The sequence below is a fragment of the Equus asinus genome, chromosome 1 (assembly GCF_041296235.1).
Source record: "Equus asinus isolate D_3611 breed Donkey chromosome 1, EquAss-T2T_v2, whole genome shotgun sequence".
Classification (NCBI taxonomy): Eukaryota; Metazoa; Chordata; class Mammalia; order Perissodactyla; family Equidae; genus Equus; species Equus asinus.
In genome coordinates this window covers 95,732,512-95,751,810 of record NC_091790.1, presented here as the reverse complement: position 1 = coordinate 95,751,810, position 19,299 = coordinate 95,732,512, and the positions used below count along the sequence as shown (strand labels likewise).

The 19,299-nt window shown below is 47.0% G+C and overlaps 1 protein-coding gene across 6 annotated transcripts in view; it reads right to left on the bottom strand.

Annotated features, from left to right (window-relative positions):
* DDC (dopa decarboxylase) overlaps positions 1-19,299 on the bottom strand; it is a 90,324-nt gene that overhangs the window by 22,331 nt on the left and 48,694 nt on the right. For all 6 annotated transcript variants that reach the window (XM_014828363.3, XM_044778212.2, XM_070498945.1 and 3 more), the window contains 3 exons: positions 12,123-12,189; positions 6,298-6,392; positions 1,814-1,881 (listed from right to left, as the gene is read on the bottom strand). In XM_014828363.3, the coding sequence (XP_014683849.1) occupies positions 1,814-1,881; positions 6,298-6,392; positions 12,123-12,189 (230 nt within the window). The remainder of the gene's footprint in view (positions 1-1,813; positions 1,882-6,297; positions 6,393-12,122; positions 12,190-19,299) is intronic.

The following is a 19,299-nucleotide window of genomic DNA, read 5'->3' as shown; positions in this document are numbered from 1 at the left end:
CTCATCCTTCACTTACCGACTTTTTGGACCCAAGTGCAGAATGCTATATTTATTATATTCATCCTTATCATATCTCAACATTTGGATTATAGATGAGTGCTGCAAAATACTTTTAGTCCCTGATAGCTTTAGTTTCCCCATCTGTAGGAGGCGGGCAGTAATGTAAGTGCCCTGCTCGCGGGGCTGCTGTGGGAGTCCAGTGACTTACATTAAATAAAGGCCGTTGAAGGGAGCCCACGCTCACCAGTGCTCATTAAACATCTATTTCTGATGTTATGTTTCACCCAGGTAATGAGTAAAACATCACGGCACACCACAAGCCCTCCTCTGGTCAGCACTGCCCAGTGGCACTCCGGTCACAGTCACTCCATTGCCCAACAGCCCTCAGCTCCTCTGTCCAGGCCGGGTTTGTGGCTTTCTCTGCCAAGTGCCTCACTGACAACTAAGGCTGCTGTGTGACCTGCAGGAGGAGGCTAGCCACCCCTCACCAAACAAAGGCCTCCCAGACCCCTGCTGGCTCTGTGCTGGGACCCCTGCTGGCTCTCTGAAGGGCTGGCTCCTCAGGATCCACAATCTGACCTCCAACTCCTTTAAGTCTTTGCAACTGACCAAATACCCAGCAGAACAGAACTGTGTTTCAATCCAAATTAAATTTTGATTTAAATTAAAGTTTGAAAAAGGGGACTTTTTCACATACTGTATGAACTATCCTTAAAGTGTTCCACTTTAGGTAAAATAGACAAACACAACCCAAAGAGTAAAATAGAATATTAATGTCCATAGAAGCTATAGTTTTTATAAATCCTTATTAGTATTTCAGATAAAGTTAAGTCTGAAACGCCCATATTGGTTTTGAAATCGTGTCAAAAGTTTGGGGGGGCCGGCCCGGTGGCGCAGTGGTTAAGTGTGCACGTTCCACTTCGGCAGCCTGGGGTTCGCCAGTTCAGATCCCGGGTGCAGACATGGCACTGCTTGGCAAGCCATGCTGTGGTAGGCGTCCCACATATAAAGTAGAGGAAGATGGGCATGGATGTTAGCTCAGGGCCAGTCTTCCTCAGCAAAACGAGGAGGATTGGCAGCAGTTAGCGCAGAGCTAATCTTCATTAAAAAAAAAAAAAACATTAGGGAAAAGACAAAAAAAGAACCTGATTTGAACAGAAGTAAAGCACTGGGGATGTGGTTTCTCTTGAGAGAAACTAGTTCAAGGGCAAACTGAGTATCTGGTAAAGGGGAGAACTGACTGGAGCTGCATTGTGTGGGAGCTGCTCTCCTAACCGTTCTAAGGTGAAAAACCATTCATTTTATTACATACTGAATGATTTTGCGCAAAATTCATGCAAAGCCTCCTGGTCCTAAGGTTGATTAACCAACTTCTTACTCTAATAAACTCAAAAGAACTGGTTTCCAGTGTTTCATGCGACTCCCAGTCATTTCTTGAAGCATCACCTATGTAATGGAACATCATCCACTTTAAGTTTGGAATTCTTTTTCTTGCTCGAAATATAACCAACATGAGGATGGCACTGCTAGTAGGAATTCCCAGAGAACTTCTTAGCAAATAGAATTACTTTTATTTTTCCTTAGCAAATGCTTTTAAGCGTTTACACTTAGATTCATTACACATCTAAGAATAAAAACCCAGAAGCAGCTGAATTAGAAATACGTGCTGAAATTCCTTTGCACTGTTTTTGTTAATGCTAGATAAGTGCTCCTCCAGCTCCGCTCCTCCCCTGCCGGCTTCTGTCATAGCAGTCACCACTCTAAAGGGCGGCGGGGACAGGGTGATTACGCTCTGATGCAGAGGGAAACTTACCACATGGCAGAGCAGTCAAAATTCACCAAAAGCCATTTGTGAGGATTAAAGTTAAATGAATCCGCAAACTGCCAAGGAACAATAAAAACAAAAGGAAGACATTTTAGTTGTTAACGTTCAGTTATAAAACGAGACTCCATACATAACAATTAACAGTTTGTATTCTCAAAGGAAAAACAGCAAGGCCATGCAGAGGAGAAGAAAGTACCTGAAACCGAGAGGGTTGGCATGGCGTCAAGAGAGAAGGTCTGGGCTCGGGAGCTGTCTTGGGCGGCCAGTCATCTGACCTCTCTGAGCCTCTTTTTATTCCTTTTCAAGTGGGAATAGCAAATCATTCCCCTGAAACATGAAGCTAATATAGACCTGATTTGGGGGTGAAACACAGGAGGAGGAAGCTTAGGAGTCAGAGAATTGGGGGTTTGCATCCCGGTTCAACTGTTTACTCCACGTGGACTGGAGTGGGAATATCTGCTTTGTGGAGAAGTAGTGAAATCGCAGCCACCAGCTCCTCAGCACAGCTCCTGAGGCGCAGTAAACGCTCCAGGGCAAATGTTGCTGATTTGTGGTTGTAAAGCCAGCCAGGGGGTGGCCCCAGGGAACGAAGTGAGGAAAACATGGCTACTGACTTCCAGCAGCTCCTGGTTAAGTGGCGAGATCTGACAAGAAAGCAGCCATCAGGATGCAATATGAATCACCTCAGATAGTGCAGTAAACCAGGCTCCCTGCACAGAGGAGGAGGGGAGGGACTCGCAGAGTCGGGCTGGACTGTGCCTCGGAGGTGCCCTGAGAGGGGCATCCTGCGGAACTCGGCAAGGCTTGAGGTGCGCTGGACATGAAGGCCACTGGGTCAAGGCCTGACGGGCCTGACTGGCAGGCTTTGAGACACAGCACCAGGCACCCAGGTGATGCCCAGAAAGCATTTGTCAGGACAGTGAAATAAAGAATCTCATTCTTTCCTTGCTGGAAATGGTGTGGGGTTTGGAGTAAGCCCCAGATGCTGGCCTTAGTTCTTGCACTGTCTTGCTGAGGATTCCCAGAGCAGTAATTCTCCAGGAACTTGTAAATGAGGGATTGGAATGAGACAGTATCTAGGGCCTTCCTATTATGTGTGTGTTAATCCTAGTCTGGTGTAGGGCTATCACATTCTAATCGAGGGATGCATTTTGAAGACCTTGGATAATTCAGAATCCCAAAGCATAGTCCAAGACCAATGTAACAAAGGATGTGGGAGTTTTCTGTCACCCATGAGGTGATACCCAGCCCCTGGCAGCAACATGAACACAGTTCACAGTTCCATGGGCTCTCCTGCTTTGAAACTGTGTGAGTCCCAACTCATTTTTAATTGGGAAAATTCATAATTCTACTTTTCCTCATAAAGTGAGATGTTAATATTTTATATTACATACTTTCAAATTTATATAGTCTAAAGTCACCTAAAATGTATCTCCACTAGATTTCAACTATTAAACTATTTGGAATAATCAGGATTTTAATTCACAGGTACGATGTCTGGAAATTGTACTGATTTGGCCTATGAAACACTTTATGCCTACATTTCTTTCAACTTCTTGAACTCTCGAAGTTCTCAGAATATATGTATCATCACAAACAATGAAAAAGTGAAAATTTCATAACTAACCTACAGCAATCAGGGTCACCTCAGGTTTCATTTAATTGATTGGTTTTTTAACCAACATTGACATAATAGATGAATAACTCTTCTCATTTACCTAAATATTTTCTTTATTTTTAAAGGCAATATCCAAGTTCACTGTACTCCTGACAGTAACAGCTTCCCCTTTTGGACGCCAATTGGTAACAACCATAAACAACTGGCTCTAGCATCGCATCAGTTTTAGGTGCTACCATATTTTCAAGCAGAGAATAAGAGATTTCAACTACCAAGAGTGGCCAAGGAGGGTACTCTGCATGCTCACTGAGCTGTCATAAAGGGTGAGTTCTTGCATTTTTCAAAATGCATGTCCTGGTTTCCCTCTGGCTGATGAACAGGATCCAGGCCCACCCAGAGGCCCATGGATACTGCCACATGGATAAATACATAATTGAACCAGAAATAAATGCAGCGGCCATTACAAGGCCCCAGTCTGACTGCATATCGTAACGGGAAAATTCGACATCTTCCCAAGGCTTTGTGACGCCTCTTCTCTACTTGGTTCCCAGGGATGAGCACTAAGGAGGCGCTCAGAGGCCAGGTGAGCATCAGCAGGGAGTCACTTGGTCAGCTGATGACAACCTCACAACCCACTCTTGGGGAGCAGATTCATTTCCTTCCAGGTTTCAATAAAAGTAATTTTGAGAAAGAGACAGGAAATTACAAGTTTCATTTGTTGATAAAAGGAAACAAAAGGTGAAAGAAGCGCTTTGTTTGTTGGGAATTTTATTAATTCCCTCCTAGGGGCTGGTCTGTTTAAACATCTTTTATTACCAGCTGCACTGTATTCCTCCTGCTGACAGAGAGGAAGGCTCTTATCTCCAGGGAGGGCCAGGACAGGATATTGCAACCCCTTATCTGACCAGCTGAGCAGCAAGGCCCTTGCCAGGCAGGGAGCCAGGCAGGGAATGAGACAGCAATAATGGGGAAAATGGGAACAACTCATTGTTGGGCATGAAATCCTGTCTGCTGCTGATAGGATCTCGCTGCAGTGCTGGCCTCTGTGGTGGTCTGACAATTAGGCACCCCCCATGAAAGGTGAAACCTCAAGGTGGTGGCTCCTGGGGATGAGAAGACTCATAGTAGGAAAAGATGGTGAAATCCTAAACCTGATACTCAGAATTAGAAGGAACATCTGGCCCCGACCACATCCTGGGGAGAGGCCAAATCCCGATGAACACTTTGCCCCGTCTTCCCCTGAGACTACAGGGGCAGACATTCCTAGTGATATGGATCGTCTCCAGAACAAAAGGTATTTTATATGATACAGAGATTTATTCTTCATTTCCAGCACCAACCACCCACAAAACCAGCTATCAGCAGTGCACTGCAGAGGGCTGGGGTGAGCTCCGGGACCAGAACCCCTCACACACTGCACCCCCACCCACTGTTTACAGAGGCTTCTGGAAGCTCCATTTACCCCATCCCCCAGGATTGATCTAAGCCTGATCAATAAGTAATCACTGAATGAATGAGTGAATAAATGAAAGAATATGATGGAGATATAAACCAGAATGCCACTTTATTTATTACTAGAAAGGGGGTTATTCTTTCTAAAGATGGGAACATTTGTATTCTGTATCACTGACCCCCACTTTTCTGGTATTACGGTATTATGAGAATCCAAATTAGTAATTAGAAGGTTGATTGGCAGCGTGACATGAGAATGGAGAGAGGTTTTGAGGGGCAGTCTCTGCAGGTCATGCAGAGAAAAATAGTAATAGCATCTAATGCATGCACAGTGCTTACTGTGTGCCAGATGCTGTTTTTAAGCCCTTTAAATATTAACTCCTCTGATCTTTACAACAACCCCTTGAAAGCAGACGTCACTACTAAATCCATTTTGTGAAGTGTAGAGAGGATAGGAACCTGCCCAGGGGGACACAGCTAGTCCTACAGTAAAGCTGAGATTCTGGAAGGCAGTCTAACACCAAAGACTGCGCCCTTAATCCCTGGACCACGCAGGAGCAAGGTCTCATGAAATCCCTTGCCTCTGAGCACAAAGCCAACGCCAGGGCTCTCTGACTCACTATCTCCTTCCAAAATCTGCCTCTCTGGATTCTTTGTTGCACTTATATCTGAGTTCCTGGCGAGGAGGAACTTCCTGCCCCATGTGCTGCTCCAACAATAAAATCCAGCCTGAGTCTGAAATAATACATCAGAGCACGTTCATAAGGTCATTTCTTTGTCTTAAGTGTGCACCATGTACACTCGGCACCCCTGTGGAAAAGCAGAGTACGGGGCGATAATTTTGATTGTTTGTTATTTCTCAAAAGAAACAAATGTTTTAGTTGGCATTACAGGCCACATTTTACAAATTCTGCAAGTGGCCTAGGACATTTGAATGTGTTGGTAGCTGCTCAATCAATATTGGTTTGGTGAATATCACGTTCAGTTGCATGGTCAAAACATGGCTTTCATATTGAACCAGATTATATGGCATTGCAGCTCAGAATTTTAAATTACTCCTCAATCTGAAATGCAGTAATATTTTATTTTGTTCCTAAATATTTTCCCACAGTTTTACAAGCTAAAATCTATCCTGTCATGACAGCTCTGCACAGGATTTGTGCAGACTGGAAAATAGCTGTAAATGTCAGATGTATTTCAAGAAGACAAGCTGTATGACCAGGAAGTTTCTCAACCTCTGTCATAAGGAGGTGTAATTTCTAATAATCACTGAAACTGGTTTGAAAATAATTTGCTGAAACAAACCACAACGGTGAAAAATTGCATATCACATCTTTGTAAGAAGAAGTCACTGATAACATAGTGCTTTTACTAAAATGATCTTATAAAAGAGCACACCCACCTCTACACCATTCAGAAGAGGCCGGAATTCAGGGCAGATGAAGGCGCTGCCTGCATAGGCAGCATCAATGTGCAGCCACACGTCCTCCTTGATACCTAAAGTCCAGGAGAGACTTGTGAGTTCTCAAGTGGATGCCCTGGTCACATGGGGTCTGACAACTAGCCTTGTCCCATCCCAGTGCCCTTCTTGTATGTAGTCTCTCAAGAGCATCTCTTGGCCTGATTTCTGGATCCCTAACAGGCTCCTCTGTTCTGAAGGCAATGAAGCTGAGGGCAGAGGTCATGTGTTTCTGGCCCTGGATGATGCCTGGCACAGACCCGGTGCTCAGTGAATGCATGGAAGGTGAGGGAAATGGAGCAATTGCCCCCTGATTCTTCAGGCTGCTCCTCTGTTCGGCACAGCTCTAAGGGACCAGCACACTCTAACCCCTGCAGGCTTATTTGCCTGCATTATACCCCAGTTACATCACCTTTCTCTGCTCTCCCCCATCTCACTCACCTGGAATTTTCTTCCAGATTCTCTCGGCTCACCTGTTCCAGAGTCCTTCCCCACAAACATCACTTGAGGAAGGTTCTAGTAGACAACCCACACTGATCTCCATCTGCCCCACTCCATCCCCACGTGAAGTGAAGTCATTTATTTCACACGTTCTGAAATCATCCCTGGCTCCTTCTGCGCATAGGATTTTTGTTTTCCCGTTGTACCGGATGGCCTTGCAGGAAGGGACCGAGTCTTACTTTCGAAGTGGAATAGTGTCCTGTTTAAATGCACTCCCTCAATTCGAACATATCTCGGTTCAGCAACTGCCTCCAATCGCCCAGCAACCATAAGACCTTATCTCCTTTCTCTAAGCCTCATTCTCCTCCCAGGCAAAGGGAGAGGAAAATAGCACCCATATAACCCCCATGAGGGATCAAGGAGAGAACCATCCCAATGCTCCATCACGACACCAACACAGAGTTAACGAGAAGTGCACGGGATCATCATGGTTACTCCCTTCCTCAGCTAAGTGCCCACTTAACATGGGCATGAAATATGCAAGCACATTGGAGAGGGAACGGGGTCCTTCCCTTACAGGTGAGGATACTGCCCCAGGAGCACTGGGTGAAGGCCACTTGTGGGGATCTGTGGGGATCAGTCAGCACCTGCCAAGGGCCTTTGTGCTGATTGATGGGCTCACGGTACACTTTTTCATACCCGATGCGGGTTAATCACACATGATGCTATGAGGAGTGATGAGCAATTCTTAGCTCTGCTGATAAAACACAGAAGAGGAATTTCAAAGCCTTGATTCAGTTTGATCTTCAGGATCGAAGGGATTAAAGGTTAGATGGAGATCAAATGTGTCCAAGCACATGTGCTATTGCCACAGAAGACCATGGTTCAGTGATGTCGAGCAACCTGAAGAATGTTTTATGGGCAAAGGGGGTCTGGGTTCATCACCTCATGTGGACCAGCCTCACTGGGGGCCTGCAGAGCCCCACATGGACGCAGCCGTGAACCAGAAAGAGCACAAGCCTTAGTATGATATGGAGTGTCTCCTTGAAAACAACACAACAACTACTGTTGCTATGGCTCAGAAACGGTGTGGTCAAGAGAAACTTCAGATTCAGATGGGCATAAATCTCAAAGCAAGTCTGTGCTCTCCATGGCACTGTTTGGGCAGTCCCAACATCGCTGGTGAGGGAGCCCCATTTTCTGTCAGAGGAGCTTTGATGGAGTTTGAGATGCCCGTGTCTGTGTTCAGTTCAGGCTGTGGGATGAAGGGCTGAGGCAGAGCAGGATCCCAGGGTCTGAACGCACAGAGGACTCACGAAAGACACAAGCCATGAGGGTGGGAGGAGAGGGACAGAATGGAGAAGCTGCAGACAGGCCTGTCTTTCTCCCTCACACCTATGTCCTCCTCCCTCAGCCACCACCCTCATGAGGGGGAACGTTTGTTTCAAAAGACAGTAAAAACCACAACCCATCAACATTCCCCGGGCCTCCTCCAGGACAGACAGAGGGGAGAAGATCTGGCCCAAACCCCAGGAGGGGGCCAGAATGATGCCATGCCTCAATTCTCCGTCACTCCAGAGTGCATGGCAGACTCGGGGAGGGGGTGGTGGGTAGGGAAGGAGGCCCCAGAGGAAGGTGTGTGGTGAAGAATTAACTTTATCAGGGCCAGCCTGGTGGTGTGGTCGTTAAGATCACACACTCCACTTTGGCAGCCCAGGGTTCATGAGTTCAGATCCTGGGCATGGGCCGACACTCTGCTCATCAAGCCATGCTGTGGTACCATCCCACATATAAAACAGAGGAAGATTAGTACAGATGTTAGCTCTGGGACAATCTTCCTCAGGCAAAAAGAGGAAGATTGGCAACGAATGTTAGCTCAGGGCCAATCTGCCTCACCACAAAACCAAAAAGAACCAAAAAGAATTAACTTTATTCCAAAAGAAGCCTGGCCTTTGCCATCAGCTCCTGGGAGGTGACCTCTAAGCCCTGGAATGCCCTGCCTGGGTCTTTGGCCCGCAGACAGTGTAACAACAAGATTTACGATGGGGGCTTTGGGCCACGCCACGTCACTTCTGACTTCTGGAGGAACTAGAGACTACAGGCATCAGCCAGACCTCGGAAAGGGCTGGAGACTGAAGGGCAGCCATGTGGTTAGTGTGTGACTGAGCCCAATACAACTCTGGATGCTGAAGGCTTGGGCGAGCTTCTGTGGCAGGGAGGTGCCCACTCCATGCGTGTCGTCATGCATCTTGGCTGGGGGAGTTAGCCAGCCATGACCCCCTGGGAGAGGATGACCAGAAGCTCTGAGTTTGGGCCCCTCCCACATTCCACGTGACTCCTCCCTGCAATAAAGTGTAACCATGAACATGCTTTTAGGGAGCTCTGTGAGTCCTTCCTGTGGATTATCAAACCTGAGCCTGGTTTTGGGAACCTCTGAACTTGGGATTGGCATCAGAAGCAAGGGTGGTCTTTGAGGGACTGGGTTCCCTCTAACCATTTGGTTGGCCTAGAATTCCCACAGAAGGAACTTACAGATGCTCATGGAGAGTAGACTCCAATTGGGCTTCTCTCCTTTCCACAGGGGCGTAAAAGCCATTGTCACCACCTCTGCATCTTGTGTGTCACACGTGATCCACCGACAGCACGACCTGCCTTCGGGGCCTTCTGCATATGCAGGTGTCTCTAGCAGTCAGGCAGGCACTGAGACCCCAAGGCCAGAGCACAGGAGTTGCATGCCCCAGGACAAGGACAACAAGGTCAACAAGGTCAACTGAGGCGAGGCCGCAACAGGGAAGGGGAAGCCTCCACACCTCTCCTGGTACCAGTTTCCTTACAAGGCTTGCAGGAACAGTAGTGGCCCGGGCTCACTGCCCATCTGCTGCATCCCCCTCCCAGACATCCTGGTGCCGCAGCCGGATGCGGCTTTGGCCGCCTGGCCCGCCCTGCGCTCCCTTTCTCACTCCCCGGGACCCCTGCCCTCAGCTCCCCTCTTTCACACCTCCCACCTGTCTGCCTTCAACTCTCTGCTTTCTGTGTCTCATTGTCTTCTCAATAAAACCTGCCAGGAAATTCAACTGATCAGTCCAAGTGAACCAATCGAAACAGTCTGTCTGGCTGATCATTTTAAAAGGAGCTAAAAAGAAAATGCCTTTCCTAAAGCAGCAGTTTAGAGAAAACCATCTTTTGATGTGTCCTCTTTGTCAAATTCTGGTGGATGAATAAGTTATCTGAATTATTTTAATGTTTATTCTAATCATACTGTAGAACAAGGTCACCTCAGGATCCCAGAACAGTTCTGTTTGAAGTTGAAGAACGCTAAATATGTGGTGATAGTCAAGTAAATGGTGTCAGAGGAGGGGAAGTAGGTAAAAAAGTGCTTGCTATCAATGGGTAGTAATAGCGTCTCAATAATAAACACAGTAATCAAAATTCCCCTCAGCTATGAACTTTGGCAGTGAATGGAAGAGTTTGGGCATTCACCCGCGTGAGCTCCCTCAGCCAGCCCCAGAGCAGCCTCTGTGATTGGCACCAGACACATCACAAATCAAGCTCTGCCCACAGCCCCTAGACTGGGAGCAGAGGGAGCTCCAGGACAGCAGAACAGCCTGTGCTGGGTCCCCTCTGTGAGCCGTGAATGACAGGTGCATCCGGCTGGCTGTCATCTCTCCAGGCCAGCAGGCGGCCAGCCCTGGGGCTCCTGGGACCACAGGGCCATGTGGGTTCTGCCTTGCAGAAGACTCAGCCCTCTAAATCTGATAGTGCCGGGAATTACATCAGCCAACCACTGTCCAGGACATCCCGTTCTGAGCCCGACATCTGAGTCAGGCGGGCTCCAAGCGACTTGGCCCAGCTGACAAGTGCTTGCAGCTGACGAGGCCAACGCCGTGGCTGGAGTCCTGAGTCGGCCATTTCTGTCCCTTGTCCCCGGCTCCAAGCCATGCACAACTGCCTTCTGCCAGCTGTTCTTACAGATGTCTGCCAGAGGTCATAAATGGTGGAGCAAAAACCTGTGGGTGAATGGGCAGGACTACACCTGCAGCCACTTAGCAGGGCTGGTCACAGACACCACCTTTTGTCCACCACCTTTGTCTCACACACTTTCCATGCATTAACTCATCCTCTAAAGAGCCCTGTGAGGGAAATATTTCATTTTACAACTACAAGCATTGTTTTCCTCTCCAATTACAGATGGGGAAACGAAGCTCAGCACTGAAGGCACGTGGCTTTAAGTGTTGGGCCATGGCTGTCACCTCAAGGCCCTCAGGATGGGACAAGAGGGTCTGCTCCCCTAAGTGTGACCACAGGCAGATCCCAGGTTAGGAGAGGCGAGAAACGTGCCAGGGTTATGCAGACGGGGCAGTGAGTTCCCATGATATCTGGCCCAAGCCACGGGTATGCCGTCTGAGGGACTGAACAGTCTTCGTGTGACACTCAGACTGTTCAGATGATCAGCTCCACCATCTCTGTGGCAGCAGCTGTGGGAGTGGAGCATGCTCACTCCCTGAGGGGCAGAGAAAGGGGAGGTCCGTGAGCTGGTGCCCCTGCCCAAGGACAGGTCTCCCGTCACAGAAACCCCTCCCGGGCCTGCTGGGTTCCCAGAGCCAGATGTTAGAGGGGGAAATTTAGAAATGTGGCTACTTATCCATGGTCTATCTTTTGAAAACTTTGAGTTCTCATCTCTGTGAGAAAACCTAAGGGCTCTAAGTATGGGAGGAGGTGAGAGAGGCCCAGGGAAACACATAGAGCACAGACAGTCAGGTTTTTACATTGATTCGCTTAGTCACTTTAAGCAATTTGCTTAACTACATTCACCAATTCCAAAAAGGCTGAAAATGATATGCCAGAAGATTTAATTTTAGGATAGCTAGTTCTCACGTGGTGCGTATACACCACCCTTGTGTGAGAGTGCTTGCTCTAAGAGTCTGAAGAGCTTATTCTCCTCGACGGGGCAACAGAGCCTTGAAAACTGATATCACTGTCCGATGTATATTGCTGGGACAGTTTTTTCTTCTGGCATGTCAGTCTAGCTAAGCTCAGCTCTTGTCCAATTAGCCCAAATTCTGAGTCTGCAAAGATCAAGCTAATGAGGTTTGTGTTACTGCAAATACAAGGAGAGTTTGGCAAACCAGTGTAATATTAAGTTTTATGATGTTAATATTATATTTTTATTAACATATAAATATATTATTATATAGTAATATATTTTATATTGTGGTATGTAATATGCTATAATGTTACTATTACAGAAGAGGAGACCCCAAAAAAGGTCTACGAAGTTCCTACATATTAAGAACATTCTCCAAAAGAAAATTTAATTTGATACTTACAGATAGGACCCACTTCTAAGAGATTATCAAAGGAGCAGCAAGATGTGGTCCCCAGTGTAGCCACCACCTGTGGAGTGAAAAACAGACCTCCTTTCAGCTCCCACTTCTTAGTCAGTCCCGTAACCTCCATGTGCACAGCCACTGCCCCCAGGGGATCCCACAGACTCTAATGTGGTGCTCGATGCAGTCTGCTAGATGAAGATGGAAACCTATGAAGGCACATTCATCTTTGCATGGAAGCATCTGCACAGGTGGAGAGAAACAGACCTGCCGACAGAAGTCTAGGCTGTGGTTAGAAACGGCATTTGCACAAGATTTCCTGTGGTGTTGGGGGGCAAAATTGAAGCCCCTGACCACATGGACAGTATTTCCTGTGCTCTGTTTTATTCACAGTACAATAATGACTATAAGAATATCATTCCTTCCATCAAGTAGAAAGTCTGTATTTTTTCCTTTGGGGGGGTATGTGTGTGTGTGTGCACGTGGGCATGTGTGCAGAGTGCAGAGCAAGCACACTGGCAGTAATAGGCATGCCAGCAAGGCTGGTGCTGCTCAAGACACTGTGGGATGCACTTCTAGAACTGCATCTGGGGTCAGTTCAGAGCCACCCCAGGAGTTTGCCCTGGGGTATCACCCACTAGCTTTCATCTGCTGCCTTTCTTTCTCTGAACCATACTGTTCCCAAAGATTAATTCCAACCCTCAAAAGACGAAGATTGCTCTCCTAGGGAGATTCATGAGAAAGCCCCACCAAGGCTGAAAATAGCTCTTAAAGGAATGTTCCAAGAAGGCGTTCCACGCTGTTGGCCACACAACTGGGAACTGTGGCCCAGAATTCCAGGGCCCGTTCTTGCTCTCTGAGTACCTTGTAGCGCTGTGATAACACGTGCACAACCTGACGTCTCATTCCCACACACAAGGCTATCTCTCCCTCTAGATGCACGAAGCTCTTGAAACCAGGGTCCGCATCTTATTTCTTTATATTGCTAGGAATTTGCACTTTGCTGGACGTGGAATAGGTGCTGAAACATATGTCTGAATTCAAACTCTCTCCAAATGATAGAAAAGTCCATTACGTTTACAAAACCAAAGAGCCTAATTGATTTGCTTGCTGAGCGCTGTCCGGATAATGAAATTTCTCCTTTGAAGTGATGACTGTGAAATTTCATTCAATCTGTTTATCTTTCTTTTTTCAAAGACTGGCACTTGCACTAACATCTGTTGCCAATCTTTTTTTTATCTTCTTCTTCTTCTTCTTCTTCTCCCCAAAGCCCCCCAGCATACAGTTGTACATTCTAGTTGTAGGTCCTTCTGGCTCTGCTATGTGGGATGCCGCCTCAGCATGGCTTGATGAGCAGTGCCATGTCTGTGTCCAGGATCTGAACAGGCAAAACCTTAGGCCGCCGAAGCAGAGCACATGAACTTAACCACTCAGCCCCAGGGCCAGCCCCCAATTTGTATATCTTTATTGAGCCCTCACTAAGACTCCACGTAACCAATGTTATGTGTCCTGAGAATAGAGATGGAGAGGTGAGAGACTCACTTAATCTAGTAAACTTGAGAACTGGGTTGGAGGCCTTTGTGGTTCCATTTCATCTACAACCAACTGCCTTTGACCTGAAAACCAAATGCGTCTCTCAGAGACAGTCAAGTGTTCTTGCCAAGGAAGCATTGTGTCTGCCCTATGGAAGGGTCAGCTGATGGGCCCTGGCTCTCTGCTCACACAGTTGCCTGGATTGGAGAGTGGTCCTGCTCGGGGACCAGAGTTGTCCCCTGCCCAGTGGCAGGAAGTGGTTCCAAAGCAAGTCCAAGCTGCACTCTGGCAGGACTCATGTATCAGTGGTATGTGACCAAGGGGAGTCAGGCCCCCAAAGGGATTACTTTCAGCATCAGCAGGAGCAGAGTGTTTTAAAATGTTTTATTCTTATTCAGGCATGGTGAGGTCAATAGATCAGGAGACTATTGCCATTGAAAAGATAGCATGTTGTGCTCACAGTTTCCAAGAGGAGGTGGCATACAGTGCCATACAGGGCCACATGGGGAATCACCAGGGTAGGTCAGGAGGCAGAGGGAGTGAGGGGAGAATGTAGGCAAGAGACTTGATTGGAGTTTCTGCAGAAAGGAATAGGTGAGGCAGGGTTAGCAGGCTTAAGACCAGCTAGAATTATTTTAGGGGGCTGTGGGGTGTGGGGCTGTCCCTGGTTGTCTGACACCTACCTTGGGATGATCGGGGCAGGTGGGTAGTGGCCTAGAGTGTAAGAGCCTGATACAGGAGGCAGATGGGCCATGTGGCCTCTGGATTGCTTGGTTCACATATGAAAGGCTCACCTGTAGGCAAGTCCTTTACTAACTCTAGGAATGGGCTAGCCCTGGGAGGCGCAGTCCCTCCAGCCTCCTCAGCAAAGCTCCTAAGATGTCAAAGCATCAGAAATACAGAAAATAAAAAGGCATGATGAATGCACAGACATTTAAGCCAAGCACTTGGGACAAAAAGAGCTGGCTTGGAGGCCCAGCTCTGCCTCATGTTGGCATCTCACTGGGTTTCAGATTTCTCATAAGCAGCACAAATGCATTGCATCTGGGCCCTGCCCATTCTATGAGGTCTCAGCAGGTTTAGATGCTCCACACCCAATGCCCTCTGTGGCGCTCTCAGCACCCCTCGTCACCTCTGTGTGTGCCCTCCCCATTTCAAGCTTCAAGCATTCTCCACTCTTGCTTCATTTTGACAAGATGAGTCACTGAGTAAGAATTCAAGTCAGTGTGCTATTTTTCTCAGGTATTTGCATTTCTTCCTGATACATAACTAAATACTAAAGTGCTTTGTCTACGGTGCCTGGCTTACTGGGTAGAGCATGGGACTGTTAAGATGCTTTGTCTACGTTATTAAAAGAAGACTAAAAATTATGTAGTTTAGAAAAACTACAGGATGATTCACTTATCTTAATATTGCTTGAAATTTGTTTTCTCAATTTTCAGAGTCTCTTAGGAACAATGTATCTGTAGTTCAGCAATTCCTTCAGTTTCATTTCATTTTCCTCAGTTAAATTCTAATTGAATTAAATGCAATAACTTCTGACTTTCAAATTACATATATAGTAAATATCCTCTTGTTCGAATTATTTTCTATCCGTTAAAGTGCACACAGAAGAGCGTCTAGAATGATGTTCACCAAATATTAATACTGCTTATCTCTTAAGATGAGATGTTGGTTAATATAAACCTTTATTCTTAGAGTTTTACATGATTATTGATGTTTTTGTTCTGAGCATGGAACATTTTTGTAAAAACAATAAAATCCTGCCTTGTCCTGGGAGTGGCCTCCATTGAGAATAAGAATAGGGGACGTTCTCTGAGTGCCCGCTCTGCCAGGCCTGGTGCCGGGAGCTTGGCAGATGTTATATTCAATCGTCACAACAACCTTATGAGTTGGATATGTGTGTGTTCCCTACTTTACAGCTAACCTAAGTGAGACTCCCAGAGGTGGGTCCGAGGACACGTAGACAGGCAGGAGCAGACCGAGATGTGAACCCAGGTGTGGTTAGCACTTCTTGTCCTGCCAGTTAAAGGACCCAGCACCCAGGGCCATGCCACAGGCCCTTCCAGCCAACCTAAGCCCTTTGCCACTCACGAGGGAGGCCCGTGGACAGGAGTGGCAATCGTGGCTTTCAGCGAGGATGTGCCAGGCTGGCGAGGTGATGGGGCCCTGTGTGCTCAGTATTCTAGATGACTAAGAGTCAGCTTGTCCTAATTCTCAGAAGCCACTTTAAAGCCCAGCACCTGCTCTGCTGAGGGCTCTGATTACCTCGGCTCAGCTCAATCACACTAATCTGATTTCAGCCGCTCTGCAGAGGCATAATCACATTTGTGCAAGGGGAGGGGGGAGGAGGACAGTGCAGGCGCCCCATCTCTGAGAGCCCACGGCATTCCTGCTCCTGAGCAGGCGTCCCTTTCCAGAGGCAGAGCCTCCTCTACTGCCTTCCTTGCCCATTAACTGGCCTGCTTTGCTCAGATATGTGCCTCTCAGGCACCACCCTTTGCCTTTGGCCTGACCTTAGCAAGTAGAGAAGGCAAACTATGACCAACACGAGGAAGAAAGGGGAACTTTCACAAGCCCCAATGGAGTTCATGGAGGGCAGAGATCCAGCTCTCTGGGTTCAAACCTACCAAATGTGCCCCTTGCTCTCAGCAGTGGGTCTTGAATTTTGAGGGGTCTGTAACCCCTTTGGGAATGTAGTGAAAGTTACAGGTCTACATCTCAGACTTGTGCATAGAGTGATTGTGCATGCGCAGAATTAGAACCACTAGATATACAGTTTCAACGGAACAACAGGACAATAAGTCAAAGCTGAAGCGACAGCCCCTCTCGGTCTGGACCAGCCTGACTCTTTGGCTTCACTGTCCCGTGGCTGCCTGTTTAAACTAACAAACTGGCTGCAGCTCCTTAACTATCCTATGATCTTGCACAGCTCTACCTTTGCAGTACTCTTTTCTTCAACAAGAAAGGCACGATGCCTATGAGCACTACCTGCATACCCTCTAGGGCACGGCTTATGCGCTCTCTTAGCAAAAGGCTTCCCTGATCTCCTCTATAGAGCTAAGTGCAGCCTCTACCCCTTCTCTACGTGCATGCTTTTCATCCAATGGTGCAAAGATTGGGGAACACGTCTGTCTTCCCACTGAGAACCATCCCATGTGGAAAGGGACCATGGCTCTTCACAAATCCCCAGGGGCTGGCACAGGAGGTGATCTGAAGGAAACCTGTTTGATGAGTGTAGGAACATGTGTGTGGATGAACCAGGAAGCTTCCCTCTGCTCCAAAACACAGGACTGGCCCATGTCTGTGGCCTCTGTCAGCAGAACGTCACAGATGCCCCAAATACATTTTGCTCTAAAGAGCAAAATTCCAACAGTGGTACATTCATTGGGTGCCCCATCCTCCTCTAAAAGAATAAAAATTTGGTTTTGTTCCTCTGGACAAAACAGTGGTCTTCTCTTGAATGCTTTGTATCTCTCCTTCTCACTTGGCTCCTTCACTTAAGCATATAAATATCATAAATCTCTCATTTCAGCACAACTTCCATTGTCCCAGCATTACAGCTACTGCCCTACTTCTCTCCTGTCCTTCACAGGCAAACTTCTTTACAAGGGAATCTATTCCTGCATTTCTCATTCATTCATTAGCCCAGTGGAATCTGAATTTCACCCCTGGCCACCCTGGTAAACCTACTTCTATGAAGTTCACAAATTACCTTCTCTTAGCAAAACAAGTAAGGTGTCTCTCAGTCCTAATATCACTTGGCGTCTCCAGCCTTCAGGATACTCTCCTATGGGGCTTGGTTCCCCCACCTCCCTGATTCTCCTTTTCAGTTTCCTTCCTGAGCTCCTCTCTCTCAACCCACCTTTAAATGTTGATGTTCTCTCCTAGGCCTCTTCTCTCAAGTAGACCCCGTGGACTGCCGCATCATTCCCAGTGACTTTGGGACCAGCCAAACTCATCTGTGTGTCTGGTTCAGACCTCTCTTCTTACATGACCTCAACTTTCTTGGGAGACATCTCTGCTTACAAGTGCAAACCTTTAACTTGTACAAAAATGAGCTTGTCTTCTTCTCTCCCAAGCCTGTGCTCCTTCTATTTCTTAAGCTCTCTCTATATCTCATAGCTCAAGGAATGGAATAGCAGAACCATCTAAGTGAGAGATGTGGAAGTCATTCTGAACTCTTCCCTGCCTTCAATTAGTCACCGATTCCTTTATCAATGTTTCTTGAATCCATTCCTTTCATTTCACATCCATTGCCATCATTTTCATTCACATCGTCCTTATCCTCAACTAATTGTCACAGAGTATTTAATCTCCCTGCCTCTTGTCTTGCCTCTCACCAATCTCTCCATCACACCAACCATCCTTAATCATTTCCTTTTGCCCAGACACATGTGATAAGTAACTTTTACATCACAAATACACTCCCACAGGCAAATCCAGATTTTGATAGGACTCGATGAATATTTTTCAGATAAGTAATGTTGCAAAATAATTCATAATCTCTGCAAGTTTTGGCTTTTAATTGCTAATGACCACTCATAATGGTGGATGGATCAGTATGATAGCCATGAGAGTGACAGCCGCTCCACGTCCCAGCCCACCCCCCCGACCTGCCCAAGTAAAGCTATTCAAGTATGCAATGTTACTTTTATAGGCTAGCTTTGAACTGATGCAAACTGAAAAAAAGAACCCCAATTTTAGGCCTTTATTCTAATGGACAGACAACTTGAGGCACATTTCACCAGGAAACTCTATGTGCCAGGCCTTCACAGCCCCTCAATGTGCCCGTTGGCACATTGAAAATACAAATCTGGTTGTGTCTCTCTTCAGCCTAAAACTCCTTCAGTGAATGCCCACTGCTCTTTGGGAAAAGCCCATCTTCCTCATGGGCTGGTCCCTGCATGGCTTCCTCACCACCCACCTCCTACACCCCTCCATTCACCTCACAGGTCCAGGCAATGAAGGCCCTCACAGTTGCTCAGAACTGCCAGTGGCTCTCTCCCTGCCCCTTCATGGACAATAGTGCAATGTGGTGCATGAAGCAGGAGATTTGGAATCACATCATAGCACGACCTGCCTGCTTTATGGCCCTCACAAATTCCAAAGTCTCTCCGTGCATCAGTTGACTGGGATACCATAGAATGTCATTGCAATTTCCTTTCACTAAAAGGCTTTTTTGCCTAAGCTGCCCCCTGACTCTTTCCCTTGACCTCCATCCCTCTTCTTTCAAGACTATTGCTCCTGCGGCAACTGTTCCCTGACCCTGTCTTTCCACAGTGGAATTGCTGAAATTGCTTCTAGCACAGACCACACTGCACCTTGTCACAAATGACCGTTCACTTAACGTCTCTGTCTAGGCAACAAGATCCCTGAGGGCCCCCGTTCATCTCAATACCCACAGGCCCAGCAGGTAGTGGGTGCTCAATAAACATTTGTCACACGAATGACTAAGTAAATGAACATGGAATTGTTACATATTCCATCATGATAAGTTTAGAAATATAGTGACTAGAAGGATCTGGCACCTCCTGCTGCTAAGACCATGAATTTGTCCACCTTTGGCTTGAGAGCCCACCAATGAGGATTATAAATTGTAGTCAATGTAGATGCCTCCTAAATGACATATATAAAATGTCCC